General features: G+C 43.1%; 1 protein-coding gene across 5 annotated transcripts in view; it reads left to right on the plus strand.

The window, feature by feature from the left end:
- Nucleotides 1-24,425, plus strand: part of ccser2b (coiled-coil serine-rich protein 2b) — a 109,349-nt gene that overhangs the window by 79,769 nt on the left and 5,155 nt on the right. For 3 of the 5 annotated variants that reach the window (XM_014158323.2, XM_014158322.2, XM_045702428.1), the window contains one exon: nucleotides 12,978-13,091. In XM_014158323.2, the coding sequence (XP_014013798.1) occupies nucleotides 12,978-13,091 (114 nt within the window). Of the gene's footprint in view, nucleotides 1-12,977; nucleotides 13,092-16,393; nucleotides 16,482-24,041; nucleotides 24,082-24,425 lie in introns of all 5 variants that reach the window. The other 2 variants (XM_014158325.2, XM_014158324.2) reach the window with 2 other exon arrangements.

Consider the following 24,425-nt stretch of genomic DNA (forward strand, 5'->3'; position numbering starts at 1 on the left):
TGGTCTTGAGTTGGACTCGCATTGCTCTGGCCTCGGTCTTGCCTCGGACTCTGTTTGCTCTGGTCTCGGTCTTGACTTGGACTCGCTTTAGGTGGTCTCCAACACAACCCTGCTTACTAGTGTGCAAAAGTTGACTTCTATTAAGTTGACACTGTAAACGCAAACTCCCTTTAAGTGCAGTGCACTTCATCAGCTCCGACTTTCGACCTTTCTCATGCCAAGTCACTCTTCAAGCTTGTCACTTTCACTGTGGCCCTTGCACAGTAAGTGCTGTCAAACCCCATGATTTTACCTCCAAACCCACAGCCACTTATGGGTCACATAGTGACATGTCATCTCTCATTAGTCTATAAGCCTCTCCTCTGCCATCCACTCACTGTGGGGATCATACATTAACTATGGGCTCTATAGGGCTCCAATGGGTGCCTGCTGTGTATATATCCACGCAGGGGCTGGGTCTGAGGCTGGCCATGCTGTGGTGAAGACTTCAGAACTGCAGGAGCAGCATCCAATGGTAGTTTGGGCCCAGTGTGGACTTGTGTTTCCATGCCTGGATGTGTCTTCGAGGGCCTGAGCCACTCCAGCTACCTGCTACTGCCCCGGAGGTAGAGTGGGAGGAGGGCTGTTATTGTTAGACCTGTCCTATGTGGGCAGTGTGGTTCCTACTCTGGGTACATCTTGTGCTATCATTGTTAGACCTCTGTCCTCTCTCTCTCCCTCTCTCTCTCTCTCTCTCTCTCTCTGTCTGTCTCTGTCTCTGTCTCTCGCGCTCTCTCCTTCTGTCTGTCTCTCTCTCGGTCTCTCTCTCTCCTTCTCTCTCTCGGTCTCTCTCTCTCTCTCTGTCTCTCTCTCTCCTTCTCTCTCTCGGTCTCTCTCTCTCTGTCTCTCTCTCTCTCTCTGTCTCTCTCTCGGTCTCTCTCTGTCTCTCTCTCGGTCTCTCTCTCGGTCTCTCTCTGTCTCTCTCTGTCTCTCTCTGTCTCTCTCTCGGTCTCTCTCTGTCTCTCTCTCGGTCTCTCTCTCGCTCTCTCGGTCTCTCGCTCTCCTTCTGTCTCTCCTCTTTCTCTGTGTTTCTATCTCTCTCTCCTTCTGTCTCCTCTTTCTCAGTCTCTCTCTCTCTCTCTCTCCTGTCTCTCCTCTTTCTCGGTCTCTCTCTCTCTCCTTCTGTCTCTCCTCTTTCTCGGTCTGTTTCTCTCTCTCCTCTGTCTCCTCTTTCTCGGTCTCTCTCTCTCTCTCTCCCCTTCTGTCTCTCCTCTTTCTCAGGCTGTTTCTCTCTCTCTCTCCTTCTCTCTCCTCTCTCTCGGTCTGTTTCTCTCTCTCTGGGATCTTTTCCATTTCTGATCAAACTGGTTGGAACGAGAAAGTTGAGCTTCTGCAAATGTTATTGATTGAGGCTTACCGCTTTGCTGCTTTAATCCACTCCAACATGTTGAAATTAGACTTTTATTTATTTAAAACAATTTCACCCACAGCTTTCCTACGCTAACTTTGTGTTAATTACATGGTGCTGTTTTGACGCTGTTTACCATGTCATTTTTTAAACTCTTTGGTTTAATATTGGTTTTTCTAGTATCCTGTAATTTCTTAATTTTTTTGTCCCGATGAATCTATCCAATTATTTATTTATGATTTCAGTTATTTACAGGATGTGGCCAGTTGCAAATTACCATAATTTCAAATTCCCTGAAGTCTACCTTTCACATTACCAGATCACAGATATGCTATTGAAGTTTCATTAGCCAACTTCTCTTTTGATATCATCATCTCTTTACAACCCTAGCTAATTCAAGCAACCCCTTCCCGTTCCATAGACCATGTATTGATACATGATTTAAGGCTGATATTTGTTATGACTAGAATCAACCTGGATGCATGATTCAGGTCCAGAGGAGCTGTGAAGGCAGCATGGGACGATTCATTACACATATCTCTTTCTCTCTCTCCTGCTAACTTCACCTTTGAAGTTGAACTACCATATCAAACAACAGAGCACTGTTTTATTCCAGGGAATCATGTTCCTATTGATGTATTTTCAGCATGCCATAGCTAATATTCTTTATGACTAGAATCAGCCTGTATGCATGATTCAGGTCCAGAGGAGCTGTGGATCATTACTATTTCTTCAACACAGGAACACACATCTCTCTCACTCCTGCTACTATCACCTTTGAAGTTGAACTGGCGTATCGATCAACAGAACACTGTTTTATTTCAGGGTATCATTCTCCTGTTGTAGTATAGTAGTTTGGTAGGATGGTACAGTAGTATGGTAGTATAATAGTGGTGTATGGTAGTATAATATAGTAGTATGGTATGGTAGTATGCAGACATAACAGGGAGTTAGAGCCTGGACCGACCCTGAGTGATAGGACTTGATATTGTAAAGGAGAGGAATACCTGTACACTGTTTGAATGGTTCTATAATTTCTGGGACTTTCCACTGCTATGCTAAGATCCATAATGATGGAAACATTGCCATTCATTGATGGGGGCATTCAAACACTTGCACCTGATACTGTAGTGCAGGGGTGTCCAACTCTTTCCATGGAGAGCCGAGCGTCTGCTGGTTTTGTTACTTCCTTTCAATGAAGACCTAGACAACCAGATGAGGGGAGTTCCTAACTAATCTAGAGCCCTAAAAAAGCGTAAATACAGACGGAATCACGGAATTAAACAATATAAAGAAAAATCTACAGTAAATTCCAGACTATAAGCCGCAACTTTTTTCCCACGCTTTGAACCCCGCGGCTTAAACAATGACGCGGCTAATATATGGATTTTTTCTGCTTTCAATTTTTTTTTTCCAAAAAAACACATTCTGTGACGTGCTCAGTTTTTTGCCGGCATGAAGCTTTCATTAGACTAATGAAATTGCCGAACGGGTTAAGGTCAAACAACTTTTTTGTTTACTGTTTAGATTAAATCGAGCGCTCTCAAACTTCCCATCATTCTGATTACGGTAGTCATTTTGTCACCCTCATCATGGCAAAGACACGGAGAAATGCATATGATGCAGCTTTCAAGTTGAAGGCGATTGATCTGGCTGTTGGAAAAGGAAATAGAGCTGCTGCACGGGAGCTTGGTCTTAATGAGTCGATGATAAGACGTTGGAAACAGCAGCGTGAGGAATGGACTCAGTGCAAAAAGACAACTAAAGCTTACTGCAAATTTTTTATTCTTTGTTACAAGCCGTGTTTCGTTAAAGCCTATTTATTTTTGTTACAAGCCGTGTTTCGTTAAAGCCTATTTATTTTTGTTACAAGCCGTGTTTCGTTAAAGCCTATTTATTTTTGTTACAAGCCGTGTTTCGTTAAAGCCTATTTATTTTTGTTACAAGCCGTGTTTCGTTAAAGCCTATTTATTTTTGTTACAAGCCGTGTTTCGTTAAAGCCTATTTATTTTTGTTACAAGCCGTGTTTCGTTAAAGCCTAGTTATTTTTGTTACAAGCCGTGTTTCGTTAAAGCCTAGTTATTTTTGTTACAAGCCGTGTTTCGTTAAAGCCTGTGTAAAGTTCATTTGTTTCAATGTACCGGTAGGCACCTGCAGCTTATAGACATGTACGGCTTATTTATGTTCAAAATATATATATATATTTTTTTTAATCAGTGGGTGCGGCTTATATTCAGGTGCGCTTAATAGTCCGGAAATTACGGTAATCAAAGTTTATTTGTCACGTGCACCGAATACAACAGGTTTAGACCTTACAGTGAAATGCTTACTTACAGGCTCTAACCAATAGTGCAAAAAAGGTATTAGGTGAACAATAGGTAAGTAAAGAAATAAAACAACAGTAAAAAGACAGTGAAAAATAATAGTAGAAGGCTATATACAGTAGCGAGGCTATAAAAGTAGCGAGGCTACATACAGACACCGGTTAGTCAGGCTGATTGAGGTAGTATGTACATGTAGACATGGTTAAAGTGACTATGCATATATGATGAACAGAGAGTAGCAGTAGCGTAAAAGAGGGGTTGGTGGGTGGTGGGTGGCGGGACACAATGCAGATAGCCTGGTTAGCCAATGTGCGGGAGCACTGGTTGGTCGGGCCAATTGAGGTAGTATGTACATATGTACATGAATGTATAGTTAAAGTGACTATGCATGTATGATAAACAGAGAGTAGCAGCAGCGTAAAAAGAGGGGTTGGGGGGGGCACACAATGCAAATAGTCCGGGTAGCCATTTGATTACCTGTTCAGGAATCTTATGGCTTGGGAGTAAAAACTGTTGAGAATCCTTTTTGTCCTAGACTTGGCACTCCGGTACTGCTTGCCATGCGGTAGTAGAGAGAACAGTCTATGACTGGGGTGGCTGGAAATAAACAACAAAATATATTGAACTTAGTAGGAAATCGACAATTACATTTTTTTAATTTCACATTTATTTAACCAGGTAGGCCAGTTGAGAACCAGTTCTCATTCACAATTGTGACCTGGCCAAGATAAAGCAAAGCAGTGCAACAAAAACAACAACACAGAGTTACAAATGGGATAAACAAATGTACAATCAATGACACAATAGAGAAATCTGTATACAATGTGTGCAAATGAAGTAAGGAGGTAAGGCAATAAATAGGCCATAGTGACGAAGTAATTACAATTTAGCAATTAACACTGGAGTGATAGATGTGCAGATGAGGATGTGCAAGTAGAAATACTGGTGTGCAAAAGAGCAGAAAAACAAATATGGGATGAGGTAGGTAGGGTGGTGCCAGGGTGGTGCCAGACCTGGCAGGGTGGTGCCAGAATAACAACCTATCCCTCAACGTAACCAAGACTAAGGAGATGATTGTGGACTACAGGAAAAGGAGGACCGAGCACGCCCCCATTCTCATCGACTGGGCTGTAGTGGAGCAGGTTGAGAGCTTCAAATTCCTTGGTGTCCACATCACCAACAAACTAGAATGGTCCAAACACACCAAGACAGTCGTGAAAAGGGCACGACAAAGCCTATTCCCCCTCAGGAAACTAAAAAGATTTGTCATGGGTCCTGAAATCCTCAAAAGGTTCTACAGCTGCAACATCAAGACCATCCTGACTGGTTGCGTCACTGCCTGGTACGGCAACTGCTCGGCCTCCGACCGCAAGGCACTACAGAGGGTAGTGCGTACGGCCCAGTACATCACTGGGGCTAAGCTGCCTGCCATCCAGGACCTCTATACCAGGCGGTGTCAGAGGAAGGCCCTAAAAGTTGTCAAAGACCCCAGCCACCCCAGTCATAGACTGTTCTCTCTACTACCGCATGGCAAGCAGTACCGGAGTGCCAAGTCTAGGACAAAAAGGCTTCTCAACAGTTTTTACTCCCAAGCCATAAGACTCCTGAACAGGTAATCAAATGGCTACCCGGACTATTTATATTGTGTCGCACCCCCCCAACCCCTCTTTTTACGCTGCTGCTACTCTCTGTTTGTCATATATGCATAGTCACTTTAACTATACATTCATGTACATATGTACATACTACCTCAATTGGACCGACCAACCAGTGCTCCCGCACATTGGCTAACCGAGCTATCTGCATTGTGTCCCGCCATCCCCTCTTTATGCTATTGCTACTCTCTGTTCATCATATATGCATAGTCACTTTAACCATATCTACATGTACATACTACCTCAATCAGCCTGACTAACCGGTGTCTGTATATAGCCTCGCTACTGTTTTTCACAGTTTTTTTACTGTTGTTTTTATTTCCTTAAATATCTATTGTTCACCCAATTCCTTTTTTGCACTATTGGTTAGAGCCTGTAAGTAAGCATTTCACTGTAAGGTTTACACCTGTTGTATTCGGCGCACATGACAAATAAACTTTGTTTGATTTGAACTTAGTAGAAAAACAACTAAATGTATTGGACGTAGTTGGAAATCAACTAAATGTATTGAACTTAGCAGGAAATTGACTAAATGTGTTGAATTTAGTAGGAAATCGACTAAATGTATCAAATTTAGTAGGAAATCAACTAAATGATTTGAACTTAGCGGGAAATCGACTAAATATATTTAACTTATTTGAAAATTCATTAATTTGCCCAAGTTAATCATAAGACAGGAATGCCCCTGTCTGTGTTCGGTGCTTGCCTAGGTCTAGTCTGCACTTTATGTAGCCGTTAGGGATTATGCTAATGCTTAACCCTCTGTTGGTAGATGGAAAGGTTTCCCAAAAATGTTCTCAATTAAATGTTAACCAAGTAGCCTATGCCTACCTGGCAGAATATCATGATTATTTGCATCAATCCACTGTCCATTTGTTTAGCAAACTTTGCAATCACATGAGCGCTACAGAAACACTACTAACCAAACAAGGGTCTCTGGCTGGTGCACAGATTAATTAAAGGGTAACTACACCCAAAATTCTAAATGTCTTAGATTTTTCCCAGACCTCGAAAGTGGTCTCCTGATGTGGTTTAAGACTCAGAACATCCAATTAGGTTGTTTTTCTATTAAAATACTGTGATTTTATGTGGCCCTACTAGTCATTGACCTTCATTGATCAATCAAGTACAAGGGAGAAATGAGAACCTGCAGACACTTGGCCCTCCATGGAATGAGGTTGACACCTGTGCTGTAATGTCTTTGATGTGCATACTCTTACCTTTGAATGGGTTTGCTATTGTGAAAGCGTATTGCTGTTTTAGATGACAGTGTTGTTCTATGGTGCTCTCAGTCCTCCCACTGGCTTTAAAGGGATAATCCACCACAAACCACCAATTCCAATGACAGTGTTAATCTGTTGCAGCTCAAGTCTACAAAACTCACAATGCAATGCTCTCTCTGGGCTGGCTTGCTGGCTAGCTAGCTACACACAATAATACCAAGGCCAATATCAGCATGTGAAGTAGCTAGCTAGCTATCTGTAAAATTGCGTAAACAAACTGCACTATCAATTTAGGAGTCTGTCTCACCGAGTTCATTTTGCAGTTCGTCTCTGCCCAGAGTGAGAGCAGAATACGTTGCTATGGTAATAATGGCCCCTTTCCCACAGACACGGAGCGCATTGCGAGATGGTACTTGAAGGAGAAACTCAGTTGAATAATTTGGTACACTGTTTAGATTGAGCACATCGAAGTGAAATATATACTTTGTCATGACGATATAAACGGATGTTTTGCCGATCTGGAGTGCAGGTAATTGTTTTAAAAGCGTTATGAAATGTGATAGTGTGTCATCTTCAGTGATGAGAACCGTGTAGCTATGACCTGTTCCTACACGATTTCCAGATTTCACAGATGGACCTCTTAGAAGTTAAATCATGGGGAAATGTTTTATTTTACCCACTGTTAGAACAGAGGCTTTCATCAAATTGACAGTAATGTCATGATTTTTATTTCTGAGGGTGGATTATCCCTTTAAGCATCAGAGTCACTACTTGCATTTTCTGTAATCTATACGTCATTGATTGTCTCTTTAGGCCCCTGAAGCTGGTCATACATTACACCATTTTAAACAGCGATTTTGCCTGATTTGGGATCCACAACAAATTTCTGGGATAAATTAAGTGCTCCGACCAAGACCTCTTAGGTTGCATAATGTGAATGTGAGCGGGTGAAAGACGTGCGATTATGGGTCTTGCACTCTTCTGGTCCACGTCTTAGGTCCCGATGCTTTTTCTGACATGGCAGACATTTTTGGTCGTATCTTGTGTAGTGAGGGGGGTGCTACGATTAGACTTGCAACTTCTGCAACTTGTCCTCCGTTGCCCGGCTACAGAGTAGGAGGCGGGCCACGACACATCTGGAAATAGCAGGACAGGGAGGGGTCTAGTAATGTTTATTTTTATTTCACCTTAATTTAACCAGGTAGGCAAGTTGAGAACAAGTTCTCATTTAAAATTGCGACCTGGCCAAGATAAAGCAAAGCAGTTTGACACATACAACAACACAGAGTTACACATGGAGTAAAACAAACATACAGTCAATAATACAGTAGAAAAATAAGTCTATATACAATGTGAGCAAATTATGTGAGATAAGGGCGGTAAAGCCAAAAAAAGGCCATGGTGGCAAAGTAGATACAATATAGCAAGTAAAACACTGGAATGGTAGAGTTGCAGTGGAAGAAAGTGCAAAGTAGAAATAGAAAAAATGGGGTGCAAAGGAGCAAAATAAATAAATACAGTAGGGGAAGAGGTAGTTGTTTGAGCTAAATTATAGATGGGCTATGTACAGGTGCAGTAATCTGTGAGCTGCTCTGACAGCTGGTGCTTAAAGCTAGTGAGGGAGATAAGTGTTTCAGAGATTTTTGTAGTTCGTTCCAGTCATTGGCAGCAGAGAACTGGAAGGAGAGGCGGTCGGAGGAATTGGCTTTGGGGGTGACCAGTGAGATATACCTGCTGGAGCGCGTGCTACAGGTGGGTGCTGCTATGGTGACCAGCAAGCTGAAATAAGGGGGGACTTTACCTAGCAGGGTCTTGTAGATGACCTGGAGCTAGTGGGTTTGGCGACGAGTATGAAGCGAGGGAAAGCCAACGAGAGCGTACAGGTTGCAGTGGTGGGTAGTATATGGGGCTTTGGTGACAAAACGGATGGCACTGTGATAGACTGCATCCAATTTATTGAGTAGGGTATTGGAGGCTATTTTGTAAATGACATCGCCGAAGTCGAGGATTGGTAGGATGGTCAGTTTTACGAGGGTATGTTTGGCAGCATGAGTGAAGGATGCTTTGTTGCGAAATAAGAAGCCAATTCTATATTTAACTTTGGATTGGAGATGCTTAATGTGAGTCTGGAAGGAGAGTTTACAGTCTAACCAGATACCTAGGTATTCGTAGTTGTCCACATATTCTAAGTCAGAACTGTCCAGAGTAGTGATGCTGGTCGGGCGGGCAGGTGCAGGCAGTGATCGGTTGAAGAGCATGCATTTAGTTTTACTTGTATTTAAGAGCAGTTGGAGGCCACGGAAGGAGAGTTGTATGGCATTGAAGCTTGACTGGAGGGTTGTTAACACAGTGTCCAAAGAAAGGCCAGAAGTATACAGAATGGTGTCGTCTGCATAGAGGTGGATCAGAGACTCACCAGCAGCAAGAGCGACATCATTGATGTATACACAGATGAGAGTCGGCCCAATAATTGAACCCTGTGGCACCCCCATAGAGACTGACAGAGGTCCGGACAACAGGCCCTCCGATTTGACACACTGAACTCTATCAGAGAAGTAGTTGGTGAACCAGGCGAGGCAATCATTTGAGAAACCAAGACTATTGCTTCTACCGATGAGGATGTGGTGATTGACAGAGTCGAAAGCCTTGGCCAGGTCAATGAATACGTCTGCACAGTATTGTTTCTTATCGATGGCGGTTAAGATATCGTTTAGGACCTTGAGCATGGCTGAGGTGTACCCATGACCAGCTCTGAAACCAGATTGCATAGCGGAGAAGGTGCGGTGGGATTCGAAATGGTCGGTAATGCGTTTGTTGACTTGGCTTTCGAAGACCTTAGAAAGGCAGGGTAGGATAGATATAGGTCTGTAGCAGTTTGGTCAAGAGTGTACCCCCCTTTGAAGAGGGGGATGACCGCAGCTGCTTTCCAATCTTTGGGAATCTCAGACGACACAAAAGAGAGGTTGAACAGGCTAGTAATAGGGGTTGCAACAATTTCGGCAGATCATTTTAGAATGAAAGAGTCCAGATTGTCTAGCCCGGCTGATGTGTAGGGGTCCAGATTTTGCAGCTCTTTCAGAACATCAGCTGACTGGATTTGGGAGAAGGAGAAATGGGGAAGGCTTGGGCGAGTTGCTGTGGGGGGTGCATTGCTGTTGACCGGGGTAGGGGTTGCCAGGTGGAAAGCATGGCCAGCCGTAGAAAAATGCTTATTGAAATTCTCAATTATAGTTGATTTATAGGTGGTGATAGAGTTTCTTATCCTCAGTGCAGTGGGCAGCTGGGAGGAGGTGCTCTTATTCTCCATGGACTTTACAGTGTCCCTGAACTTTTTTGAGTTTGTGTTGCAGGAAGCAAATTTCTTCTTGAAAAAGCTAGCCTTGGCTTTTCTAACTGCCTGTGTATATTGGTTTCTAACTTTCCTGAAAAGTTGCATATCACGGGGGCTGTTCGATGCTAATGCAGAACGCCACAGGATGTTTTTGTGTTGGTTAAGGGCAGTCAGGTCTGGAGAGAACCAAGGGCTATATCTGTTCCTGGTTTTAAATTTCTTGAATGAGGCATGCTTATTTAAGATGGTGAGGAAGGCATTTAAAAAAAATAACCAGGCATCCTCTACTGACGGGATGAGGTCAATATCCTTCCAGGATACCCAGGCCAGGTCGATTAGAAAGGCCTCCTCGCTGAAGTGTTTTAGGGAGCGTTTGACAGTGATGAGTGGAGGTCGTTTGACCGCTGACCCATTACGGATGCAGGCAATGAGGCAGTGATCGCTGAGATCTTGGTTGAAAACAGCAGAGGTGTATTTAGAGGGCAAGTTGGTTAGGATGATATCTATGAGGGTGCTCGTGTTTATGGCTTTGGGGTGGTACCTGGTAGGTTCATTGATCATTTGTGTGAGATTGAGGGCATCAAGCTTAGATTGTAGGATGGCTGGGGTGTTAAGCATGTCCCAGTTTAGGTCACCTAGCAGCACGAGTTCTAAAGATAGATGGGGGGGCAATCAGTTCACATATGGTGTCCAGAGCACAGCTGGGGGCAGAGGGTGGTCTATAGCAGGCGGCAACGGTGAGAGACTTGTTTTTAGAGAGGTGGATTTTTAATAGTAGAAGTTCAAATTGTTTGGGTACAGACCTGGATAGTAGGACGGAACTCTGCAGGCTATCTCTGCAGTAGATTGCAACACCGCCCTTTTTGGCTGTTCTATCTTGTCTGAAAATGTTGTAGTTAGGGATGGAGATTTCAGAGTTTTTGGTGGTCTTCCTAAGCCAGGATTCAAACACGGCTAGGACATCCGGGTTGGCAGAGTGTGCTAAAGCAGTGAATAAAACAAACTTAGGGAGGAGGCTTCTAGTGTTAACATGCATGAAACCAAGGCTATTACGGTTACAGAAGTCATCAAAAGAGAGCGCCTGGGGAATAGGAGTGGAGCTAGGCGCTGCAGGGCCTGGATTCACCTCTACATTGCCAGAGGAACAGAGGAGGAGTAGGATAAGGGTACGGGTAAAAGCTATGAGAATTGGTCGCGTAGGACGTCCGGAACAGAGAGTAAAAGGAGCAGGTTTCTGGGGGCGATAAAATAGCTTCAAGGTATAATGTACAGACAAAGGTATGGTAGGATGTGAATACAATGGAGGTAAACCTAGGCATTGAGTGATGATGAGAGAGATATTGTCTCTAGAAACATCATTGAAACCAGGTGATGTCATCGCATGTGTGGGTGGTGGAACTGAAAGGTTGGATAAGGTATAATGAGCAGGGCTAGAGGCTCTACAGTGAAATAAGCCAATAAACACTAACCAGAACAGCAATGGACAAGGCATATTGACATTAAGGAGAGGCATGCTTAGCCAAGTGATAATTAGGGTCCAGTGAGTAGTGAGGTCGGTTGGGGTCACGGCGATTCAGACAGCTAGCCGGGCCATGGCAGAAGATGGTCTGTTTTTAATGTGAGCACACTCCTGTAATCTGAGCAGACTGGTCGCAGACTTCAGGATGACAACATTATGCAGACAATTCACATAATGTGAGTGCTTCAACGATTAAAAAGATTTTTGTCGTCGACTAATGTATGCCTAGCTTCAGAGGCCTTTAAGTGTTTGCACAGGTAATTGTATACATGTGTAATCAGAACCATGAGAGTGAAGTAGGGGATTGAAAGGTTGTGTGTGTTTACAAAGAGCCCTGGGGTTTTGAAGGATGCATGAAAGAGTACAAACACAAAGCTGGTCTTTGTCGGTCTGTCTGTCTGTCTGTCGGTCTGTCGGTCGGTCGGTCGTCTTGGTAATGGAACAAGAGAGAGTCCTAAGAGGGAGAACACTGCTACCGTACGGTACATGATTATTTAGAGTGGCTGTGGATTCTCTTCTCTCGTGTGTGTGTGTCATACTGAGGCCACATCCAAAGGCCAACCACCCAAAGGCCAACCACCCAAAGGCCTGGGCCTTGCAGATTTTCATTTGTCTTCTGGACTGTGGGTGTTTTCTTTGGGAAATAAGAGGGCTGTTTTTGTGGGCTGTTTCGAGTGGGGCCAGTGGCCATTGCAGAAGCACTTACACTGTTCATCATTGGCCTACACAGAGGGTTATAGAGAGGGTCAGTGTGACCATACACACTGAAACCGATAGAGTAATTGCTTATTGCAGTTTATGGACTTGTTATGCTTCTACTGTTAATGTTATGAAGGTTATGTCCTGTCACATTCCTTTTTATGATACAGATGTAGGATCTTAATTTGATCACCCTGTTGCAGGAGAACTTTCCTGCAATGCAGGAAATGTAAAACGTGTAGTGTATTTGAGATTTAAAACATTTCCACTTTGGAATTTCAGACTTGATTTTCTTTTACTGTATGAGAAATCAATGAACCCCCTAAAAAAACATTTTATATGAATATTATAATTCGCATTTCTTGTTGCTGCAGGATTATTTTCCTGCTGTAGCAAACTGGCTCAAATTAAGATCCAACATCTGTATTTTATATGACCTTGGGTTTTATATGATGCCTCATCTTTAATTTAAGTTTGTCCCTGATTAGGTGTTTGTTTGTTGTCATCATGTCCCCAACACCCTGGTCATTAAATAAGTACTCAAACAGAAATTAAGATTTATGAATCTTAATCTGAGTAAACAATTATTTACACACATGCCACAAACTCAAAACACACCCTGCACCTGCAACTCTTCTTGGCAATGCAAATAATTTTGCTACTAACCAGAACATTTGTGAACTGAATATTGTATTGGTGTCTGTATAAAGTTTCCACTGAATAACTCTCTTGAATAGGCTGTCCCTGGCTTTTCAACTATTTGGAACTAACCAAAACATGATTGATTGTTGGTGTCTATGTAAAGTTTCAACTGAATGACGTGTCTCTCTCTTGAAAAGGCTGTTCCTGTCGAGCCCACGAGATGCCACTGCCAGCAGCACTGGGACGTGGAAAGAGTGACGGTGACCTACCATGACAAGGCCACACAGACTCCACAGTGGAGGGGACATGCTGTGAGTGCTGCTTCCTGTATATATATATATGTAAGAGAGAGAGAGAGAGACCCCACTGTCATGTCCTGATCACATTCACTGTTGGCCACTCGACTTCAAATCAAATTTTATTGAGTAGACCTACTGTGAAATGCTTATTTACAAGCCCTTAACCAACAATGCAGTTCAAGAAATAGAGTTAAGAAAATATTTACTAAATAAAATAAGTAACACAATAAAATGACTTAACAATAACAAGGCTATATACAGTGGGTACCGGTACCGAACCAATGTGCAAGGGTACAGGTTAGTCGAGGTAAAGTGACTATGCATAGACTTTTTTTCTTCATACTGTTTTTATTTGGATTTTCGCCATGCAAGTGTAACCTATTCCAAGTCATCTTCTCTGTAGGAGGCTGTGAAACATTTAGAGCTCTTATAAAGCTCTATAACCTTTTATACTGTAGCTGCTAAAGGACACCTAATAGAGTGACTTAGCTAGGTAGGTAGCTAGGCTCCTTTTGTTACTCTGCACAAACTCAATGACATCCAGTGCTCTCTTCAAGCCTCTTGCCTCTGCCACATGATGGACAGGCGGCATGTTCCACCTGTGAGGCAGTCGGGAGGCCGGTTGGAGCAGGACAGATACCTGCCTGGCACTATACTGTGGTGCTGTCGGTCTGTGTTCTCTGATGAAACAGGGCCCCCTGGGCAGCCTGGTAAATCCCAGGACTATCACTAATTACAGTGTGTACATCTCCTGGCCCAGATAAACCAGGGGCGCCCAGGGCAAAGCAGCACCGAGGCTAAAATGCTCTGCCCGCTATAACATGGAAATTGCCTTGGCACACCGCTAGCCGCCACCCCCGTGATGGACAGGCTTGTTGGGATAGGCAGCGGCACAAGCCTGATTAGATTTGAAAAAGAAGGCTCTGCTTGAAATATGTCCTGCAATAACGCAGCGCAGGTGTTTAATTTTTACGCCTGGCCGAAGGACACCAGCATATCGATGAGAGGCGCCACCACCATGAAGCGGGCGGCAGGGAGAGGCGGTGCTCAATCATGGATGCCACACTTTTGGTCACCTTTTTGTCCCGTCATGATTTATTCACCCTCCTGCGTTGCAGCTTTAGAGTAAAGTGTGGAGGGGAAACAGTAGGGAAATTGGTTCGGTTCAGATTTACAGCTTCGGTTTCTACCTAACCTGAACAATGCAATGGACATGTTGTTCCTGGTCGTGTGCAGGGAGGGGTCTGTGTGGTGGGGGTTGATGGAGAGGGGCTGGGGGTCTGGTGCTGGGAGTAGGGCAGGACCCATGCGTTTCTTGAGTGCAGGAAGAGATAAGAGTAGCTGCGAGGCTGCCGTCGAGTTCACCAAGCCCAAGGCACACACCTTGCACCTCTTCGCTCTAATTGAATTTGAATTGAATTTGCCAGCGTTCAGACGCACAGATAGGTCAGGTCTTTCCCATCCTCTTTCATTTTTCCACCCTGACCTTCTCATCTGTAAGTAACCGCTGCAGTTTCGTTTGAAGGGGAAATGTGGCATGTGATAGCTCTGACATTTTTTCAGTTATGAGCGAAACGGTGATGACATTCTCCCCACTGTCTCAAGATAAGGAAAGAAAGTGTAGCGTCAACTCAAAAAGAATCAAGCAAGCAAATCGACAGAGGCATGATGACTGTGGCTTGAGAGTACAGTGGTTCCTCAATGAAAAGTTTTGAGCTCATACCGCGACTGTTTGTGGTAGTTGGTGTCAGATTGTGGTAAATTGCGTCATTCTGTCATTGAACCACACTATCACAAGCGGGAGTTAGAACACTGATCTATCGGTACTCTAAACTCTGGCACAAATGTACTATCTTTTCCTAAATGAATGGAGGTGTGAATGTTTCAGTATGAGAGTCTCTCTTCTCTGGCACTAGAGTCCTGCATCAGGCAAAACAAAGAATAACTTGTGGGTGGTCCCAGAGTTGAGAGAGAACTTGGGTAATTACAATGGGTAAATACAATGGCGCAATTACACTTGTATCTCTGGGATTCAACACACATTCTGTCTTTTTTAGGGCCAAAAATGGCTCAATGCCAATGATGGAAAAACAAACTGTCTTCCCTCTGTGAAACGGTCTTCCTCGTCTCGCCCTGCGTGACAGGCTTGACGGACTGTTGGAAACAGCAAGGCATCATGGAGAATGTCTTGACGCCACGAAGAAGACAGAGCTTACTGCATATCAAGCTGGATGTGTTTGTGTCGACAACAGCATTCAGAAACTCAAGGGAAACATTTTCCACAGTCACAGCTATGACTGTGTTTACCATTTTTTTTACAGCAAAAATGCCAAACCCTAGCAGATTAGTCATAGTACTACTAATCAATACTGATCATTTAAACAGACAACAATGATGGTGAGATACTGATGGAGGGATAGGGAGAGAGAGGCAACATAATAATGAGCACGTGAAATTATGCTGTCTTCCAGACTGCAGAGAAACCGGCATCAACCATAATGAACACGATTGATTTGTGTTGGCAGTACACAAATAACGCATCCCTGTCCCCCAAAGCAAAGCTAAACTCAACACCCAACCGATCCTCTCGCGCCGAACCTCCCGCAGCTCCAATAACGATACCGGTCACTGCCATGTCAGGGAGCTATGAGTTTACAGGGGACCCTAGTCTTCTTCTGTCATCTTCCTCCGCCATATCGAATCACTCCCTGGCAGGTGCGTCTGAGCTGGAGGAGTGTGAGTGTAATTGTGTTGTACAGGGAGACATTGCAAGCACCCTGGCTGGGAATTGACTTAGAGTGGCGCCGCATAGTTGGTGTAGCAAAGGGGAAATAGGCTGGTGACTCCGGAGAGTAGGGAGTGTGGCTGTCCTGTACCAGAGCTGGGCCCCCATCCCAGCAGTGTTTTCTCAATTTGAGGCGCCGGGTAAGTGTGAGGTGTGGGGACAGTCCCTCTGGACCACATGTCTGTGTGTCCTACGTTTGAGAGGATGATGCTGTAATTTACAGCATGGTCTTCACTGACACACACACACACACACACACACACACACACACACACACACACACACACACACACACACACACACACACACACACATCAATCCATGATTCTATTCCATATCTGAAATCCTTAGATGCCATGATGCCTCCAGGCCTCTTGAGATGCCATCCATGTGTGTCTTTGTGTGTGTGAATTGAGATGCATCGCTCACTGACCATGGCTGGGTTCTATCCTCCCTGCCTCCTCTCTCTGTTCTCCGGTGTGTGTGTGTGTGTGTCACCTCCTGTGGTGTTCCTCTTCTCTCTGGACAGGGTGTTCGGCCTGCTTCTTTCCTCTCTCCCTGGCAGCGCTCGCACCAGAGGATCCCACGGGCATGCATGCCCCACCACAGCAGACAGAGTGAGTCCTTAACAGTGCCCCCATCCCATCCCGCCCCTTACCTCTCGCCACCCATACCCTATAGAGCCTCAACGCCATGCCCCCATACCATCACCCTGCCACCCTGTTACAGTCCCTGAAATCTTAGCGCATCAAGCTGGCTGGCTACACCCCCTCCCACCCCAGACAATCAAGGATGTGCAAACTCTGTATTTTTCCAGCTAGTTGCCTTGGTTTCTATCCTCTTCAGCTAGCGCTCACTTTGCTGCCTGCATTGGTCACTGTGGATTCTTTCTCTGTTGTTGTCAGCATCACAAGCCACTTTTGTAGTCTTCAAGCTGGCTGACATTTTAAAGGGCTCTTCCAATACCTGACCAGTAGAGCAGACTGGAGAGCCACAACCTGCCTTGGTAGTAATCTCTCTAGCACCTACTGGTATTGTGTAGCCTTGGCGTTTCATTAAAATAACTCACGAGAACTCTCAAAGTGCTCCAGTCTCCTCACCAGAGTCTATAAAAGCAGTGAGAGCACAGTTACACCCACAATATGCTGAAAAATGGGTCAAGACCAAAAAGAATGCAAAGAGAGAAACTCTCTCCGCTAATTCATTCCGTTCTTGCCCTTTGATCTCTCTCTGTGGGACTTGGTAGTCAAGGACTATGGGGGCAGTATCCCTCATCACAGGCCTAAAATTTCTCATCCCTCCATCCACTCGTACATCTCTCCATCCCTGCCCCCAATCAGCCGCTCCCTCCCATCACGCTCGGTAGAACAGTGGGGCCTTGATCCCACACATTTCAATTAAGAGACACTCCACGCACATCTGCTAATGAGTGAAGAGCGCCCTTGGTAATTGAACTCAAGTTTTATTTTTAATGTATTTTTTAACCTATCTGCGGGCGACAGTGCAACACTGTGTGAGTGCGCGCGCGCTCTATGCGTGGTGTGAGTGTTTGTGTTCTGTTTTGTGTTCCAGGTGTTTGTGCTGTGAGTGTATGTGATTGAAATCGAGCATCTGACACAATTATGGGAGATTTTATTTTGGGGTTTCCGAGATTTAATGACCAACTGACAGCCTTCAATTACTGTCGCCGGCAGTTTTCTTCAGTTACTTTCTCTGCTCCCTGGTTGCCCCCAAAAAAGAGCTATGACATCACTCAACCAATGAGTTTCTGGGGGGAGATGTATGAGAAATTATACTAATGAGATTAGTGAAGTCTCCACCTTAACAGAAACTCTCAGCCAAAGCATGGTCCAAATGTCCCCTTCTGAAATTCACCTGCAAAATTGTAACAAAGGACATAGAGGAACTAACAGCACAGGTAGATAGCAATAACAACTGTACTATAGAAGCACATAATAAGGTAGAGGAAAAACAAAATGAACTGTAGGAACTTATTCAAGAACAATTAAGTGTAATTTATGAAAAAAATAAAGCGAAAAATGTAAGAGAAATTTCTTGAATATTCAACATAGAATTGAGTTTACAGACAATCATAACAAGTTACACCAAATTATAAGTTATGTTTTCTTTTCAGCCCCCTCCATCTCTCTTGAATTATGTTAACTGTAAGTAATTTTTTCCTAATAATAATGTAAAATTAACAACTGTACAGAAAGACTTTTGTGAAGGCCAATTTACAGCAATTTTAAGCAATTAAATCCTTTCAGTCCGTAAAAATCCCAGGGCTTGATGGCATAACGTTAGAGGTATATCAAACCTTTTTATTTATTTTTACCAGATATTGTTCATTCTGATCAGACAGGTTTTTTACATGGACAATACATTGGCGATAATATACTAACATTATTTGAAACAATAGAACAATATGAAACATCAAAGAAACCAGGTTTTCATAGCAGATTTGGAAAAGGCTTTTGATAAAGTACGACTAGAATTTATATATACACTACCGGTCAAAAGTTTTAGAACACCTACTCATTCAAGGGTTTTCTTTATTTTTACAATTTTCTACATTGTAGAAAAAATTGTCATAGGCTCCATTCATCATAGTCATAGACTGTTCTCTCTGCTACCGAACGGCAAGCGGTACCGGAGCCCCAAGTCTAGGTCCAAAAGGCTTCTCAACAGCTTCTACCCCCGAGCCATAAGACTCCTGAACAGCTAATCAAATGGCTACCCAGACTATTTGCATTGCCCCCCCCCTTTACCCTGCTACTATTCTCTGTTTATTATCTATGCATAGTCAGTTTAACTCTACCTACATGTACATGTTACCTCAATTACCTCAACTAACTGGTGCCCCCGCACATTGACTCTGTACCGGTACCCCCTGTATATAGCCTCGCTATTGTTATTTTACTGCTGCTCTTTAATTATTTGTCACTTTTATTTCTTATTTTTTACTTATCTATTTTTTACTTAACATGTATTTTTTTTAAACGACATTGTAGGTTAAGGGCTTCTAAGTAAGCATTTCACTGTAAGGTCTACACCTGTTATATTTGGTGCTTGTTACAAATAAGATTTGATTTGAAAATATATTTTGTATTTGAGATTCTTCAAATAGCCAACCTTTGCCTTGATGACAGCTTTGCACACTCTTGGCATTCCCTCAACCAGCTTCAGCTGGAATGCTTTTCCAACAGTCTTGAAGTAATTCCCACAAATTCTGAGCACTTGTTGGCTGCTTTTTCTTCACTCTGCGGTCCGACTCATCCCAAATCATCTCAATTTGGTTGAGGTCGGGGGATTGTGGAGGCCAGGTCATCATCTGATGCAGCACTCCATCACTCCTTCTTGGTAAAATAGCCCTTACACAGCCTGGAAGTGTGTTGGGTCATTGTCCTGTTGAAAAACAAATTATAGTCCTACTAAGCCCAAACCAGATGGGATGGCGTATAGCTGCAGAATGCTGTGGTAGCCATGCTGGTTAAGTGTGCCTTGAATTCTAAATAAATCACAGACAGTGTCACCAGCAAAGCACCCCCACACCATAACACCTCATGCCTTACAGTGGGAAATACACATGCGGAGGTCATCCGTTCACCCACACTGTGTCTCACAAAGACACCAAAAATCTCAAATTAGGAGTCCAGACCAAAGGACAAATTTCCACCGGTCTAATGTCCATTGCTCGTGTATGGCCCAAGCAAGTCTCTTCTTCTTATTGGTGTCTTTTATTAGTGGCTTCTTTGCAGCAAATCAACCATGAAGGTCTGATTCACACAGTCTCCTCTGAACAGTTGATGTTGAGATGTGTCTGTTACCTGAATTCTGTGAAGCATTTATTTGTGCTGCAATTTCTGAGGCTGATAACTCTAAATGAACTTATCCTCTGCAGCAGAGGTAACTCTAAGTCTTCCATTCCTGTGGCGGTCCTCATGAGAGCCAGTTTCATCATAGCGTAATGATGGACTGTCGTTTGTCTTTGTTTATTTGAGCTGTTCTTGCCATAATATGGACTTGGTCATTTATCAAATAAGGCTATCTTCTGTATACCACCCATGCCTTGTCACAACACAACTGATTGGCTCAAACACATTAAGAATTCCACAAATTAACTTTTAAGAAGGCACACCTGTTAATTGAAATGCATTCCAGGTGTCTACCTCATGAAGCTGGTTGAAAGAATGCCAAGAATCAAATCAAATGTATTTATATAGGCCTTCTTACATCAGCTGATATCTCAAAGTGCTGTACAGAAACCCAGCCTAAAACCCCGAACAGCAAGCAATGCAGGTGGTGAAGCACAAAGTAAGACTGTGCAAAGCTGTCATCAATGCAAGGGGTGGCTATTTGAAGAATCTCAAATATATAATAAATATAATTTTGGTTAATATCTTATACAATGGGTTAAAGTTATGTATAGCAACCACAGGTGTTAAATAGTTAACAATGGTTACATTCTCAGAAAATATTGAACTGTCAAGAAGAGTAAAACAAGGCTGTCCGCTGTCTCCATATCTATTTGTTATGGCCATCGAAAAGCTAGCTATTAAAATAAGATCCAAGAGGAACAAGGTGTTGGAAATCCAGGGCTTAAAATCTCTTAAGGATCTGCCCCTTTTTTCCTAAATTTAATCTAAAATGACATACCCAAATCTAACTCCCTGTAGCCCAGGACCTGAAGCAAGGATATGCATATTCTTGATACCATTTGAAAGGAAACACTTTGAAGTTTGTGGAAATGTGAAATTAATGTAGGAGAATATAACACATTGGATCTGGGGAAAGATAATACAAAGAAAAAACCTGCCTTTTCTTTATTTATTTTGTACTGTTAGAAATTGATGTTATTCTTCAATACACAAACCCCAGAGCAAATCAGGGGGAGAAAAATAGGTTTATTCAAAGAGGACAAATCATAGATGTTATGCTGGGAGGTAGATGTTCAGTCTCCCCTGTCCTCAGCTTTTCTCCACCGAACAAAGAAACAAGATGTAATTTATAACCCCCCACCCTAAACTGGGTTTGACTTGGCAAATGGCCAAATAACATATACCCTGCTCCAGACTCAATGTACAGACCAATGAAAACGTGGCACACGTAGCGCTGAGTCCAGGACTGACGTCCCACAGATTCTAAACAGATATTGAACTGAAAACCAACTCCTATTGGTCGTTAATTCTAGTACTCTCGTCCCCTTCGTTGTGTATTTATCTTCAAAATATTCTTATAGTATCATCTTCGAAATGCAAGAGAAAGGCCATAATGTAATATTCCAACCCAGGCACAATTTAGATGTCTCTTACAACGCTGTGTACTACTCCCTTCACAGAACAGTGCAAACTGTCTCTATCCAGAATAGAAAGAGGAGTGGTAGGCCCCGGTGCACAACTGATCAAAAGGACAAGTACATTAGAGTGTCTAGTTTGAGAAACAAACATTACATTTACATTACATTTAAGTCATTTAGCAGACGCTCTTATCCAGAGCGACTTACAAAATGGTGCATTCACCTTATGATATCCAGTGGAACAACCACTTTACAATAGTGCATCTAAATATTTTAAGGGGGGGGGGTTAGAAGGATTACTTTATCCTATCCTAGGTATTCCTTAAAGAGGTGGGGTTTCAGGTGTCTCCAGAAGGTGGTGATTGACTCCGCTGTCCTGGCGTCGTGAGGGAGCTTGTTCCACCATTGGGGTGCCAGAGCAGCGAACAGTTTTGACTGGGCTGAGCGGGAACTGTGCTTCCTCAGAGGTAGGGGGGCCAGCAGGCCAGTGGTGGATGAACGCAGTGCCCTTGTTTGGGTGTAGGGCCTGATAAATAGAGTGATTAGATTAATTAATTAATTAATAAATTAGAGTGTCTAGTTTGAGAAACAAACCCCTCACAAGTCCTCAACTGACAGCTTCGTTAAATAGTACCCGCAAAGCACCAGTCTCAACGTCAACAGTGAAGAGGTGACCCCGGGATGCTGGCCTTCTAGGCAGAGTTGCAAAGAAAAAGCCATATCTCACACTGGCCAATAAAAAGAAAAGATTAAGATGAGCAAAAGAACACACACTGGACAGAGGAACTCTGCCTAGAAGGCCAGCATCCCGGAGTCGCCTCTTCACTATTGACGTTGAGATTGGTGTTTTGCGGGTACTATTTAATGAAGCTGCCAGTTGAGGACTTGTGAGGCGTCTGTTTCTCAAACTAGACACTCTAATGTACTTGTCCTTTTGATCAGTTGTGCACCGGGGCCTACCACGCCTCTTTCTATTCTGGATAGAGCCAGTTTGCACTGTTCTGTGATGTGCACTGTTCTGTGAAGGGAGTAGTACACAGCGTTGTACGAGATCTTCAGTTTCTTGGCAATTTCTCGCACGGAATAGCCTTCATTGCTCAGAACAAGAATAGACTGACGAGTTTCAGAAGAAAGGGCTTCGTGTCTGGCCATTTTGAGCCTGTAATCGAACCCACAAATGCTGATGCTCCAGATACTCAACTAGTCTAAAGAAGGCCAGTCTTATTGCTTCTTTAATCAGTACAACTGTTTTCAGCTGTGCTAACATAATTGCAAAAGGGTTTTCTAATGATCAATTAGCCTTTTAAAATGATAAACTTGGATTAGCTAACAGAACATGCCATTGGAACACAGGAGTGATGGTTGCTGATAATGGGCCTCTGTACGCATATGTAGATATATCATAAAAAATCTGCTGTTTCCAGCTGCAATAGTCATTTACAACATGAACAATATCTAGACTGTATTTCTGATCAATTTGATGTTATGTTAATGGACAAAAAAGTGCTTTTCTTTCAAAAACAAGGACATTTCTAAGTGACCCCAAACTTTTGAACAGTGTATATATTCTGGTATTGTCCCCCATGTAGCTTGTTTCTGGTCACAGGTTCAGGAATGGTTGAAAAATCACAACATGCCCTCAAAAGTAACCATATGAATAGCAGTGTTGGGCAATTTGGAAAGCCATAGTCAATACACAAATTCAAATATTAATCTTTAACTTACAATCTGTAGATACATTGCGATTAGAATGGTTCAGAATTAATGTAAGACATCACAACACACTTGAAAAATATATTGTGGTGGATTGGGCAGAGCGTAGCTATGGAGGTGGCATTAAAAAGCTCATGATGTGTAATAGTTATTACTGAAAACACTATGTCTATTGGAGATTTCTGAATACTATCTATCTAAAATGTAATGTGCATATCCAAAAAACTGTGTATAAAAGTACCATGTATGTAAAATATGTATGTAACAAAAAGGCAGTAAAAACTAAAATGTGAAACAAAGTTATTTTGTCCTCCGAAGAGGGACAATAAAGAGGGATAGATGGGACAATAAAGAAAAGAAAACACCTGCTAAATCATGATTTGTTCAAATGATCAAAGTTCCTCGTTAGTCTTCGTATTCCACAGTCTGTTGAGACTATACGATGCTGTCCTATGTTACCTGCTTCTGTACACGAGAGATTAGTGCATCATTGAATACATCCATTAAACAGCACAGAACGTCTATTTCTGAACGGTACCAAACATGCCTGAGTGCGCATGGTACAGATGTACCGAACATTCTTGTGTGTATGGTACACATGTAGTGATGCCTGTGTGTGTATTAGGATTGGGCCAATATATTCTTAAATAAATGGCTTATCGTGATATTTTACATTGTTGATATCGTGAAGTGCAAGACGATATATAATGACTATACTCTATTTGAACTTTATAAATCAAAACTGTATCAATATGTTGAAAATGAAGTCTATATAGATTAACTAAGCCTTGTTCTTTCACCAAAAGAAGATTATTTAATGAGAATGCAACCATAATATCATAAATAAGGACAAAAATGGCACAGCCTTGAATTTTGTAGTCATTAACGGCACAGAGCTTTTATATCGGATACCGCGCGATATTAGGAGTAGCATATCGTAGAAGATACTGCCCAGCCCTAGTGTGTAATGTACACATGTAACGAACATTAGTATTTTTGTGTAGAACGTGTGAATGGATCTGTGAAAATCAATGGTTGCAGAATGGACTGGTGACCCTCCATCCATTCCAGTCTCCTGTCACTCTAACCTGAATCACTCTCTTCCTTTCTCTCTCTCTCTTCCTTGTTGTTTCTCTCCCTCTACCTCTCCCACACTGCCCTTGGCAAGGAGTGGAACAGCTAGTGCATTACTTCAGAGATACGGCGTGGTACAGTAGCCTTTCAGATTTCTCTTAACCCCTCCTTCCTTTTCTCCATTCCCTCCATCCATCCTGTCTGCATGATGAGGAATGCCTGGTCCTGGTCTGATGATTCCCCTATCTGTCCTGTGTCTGGCGTTGTTGTCCCTCCCTGGCGCATTCCCACTCTGAACAGTCCATCTGTTGTGTTTCTATCAGACCATCCTGCATCGCCTGCACTCTGTCGACAATTCACATCTTCCTCCTATACTCGTCATCTTCCACCTTCTCTCTCTCTCTCTCTCTCTCTCTCTCTCTCTCTCTCTCTCTCTCTCTCTCTCTCTCTCTCTGTCCCCCCCCTCCAATTCCCTCCA

The sequence above is a fragment of the Salmo salar genome, chromosome ssa19 (assembly GCF_905237065.1).
Source record: "Salmo salar chromosome ssa19, Ssal_v3.1, whole genome shotgun sequence".
Taxonomy (NCBI): Eukaryota; Metazoa; Chordata; class Actinopteri; order Salmoniformes; family Salmonidae; genus Salmo; species Salmo salar.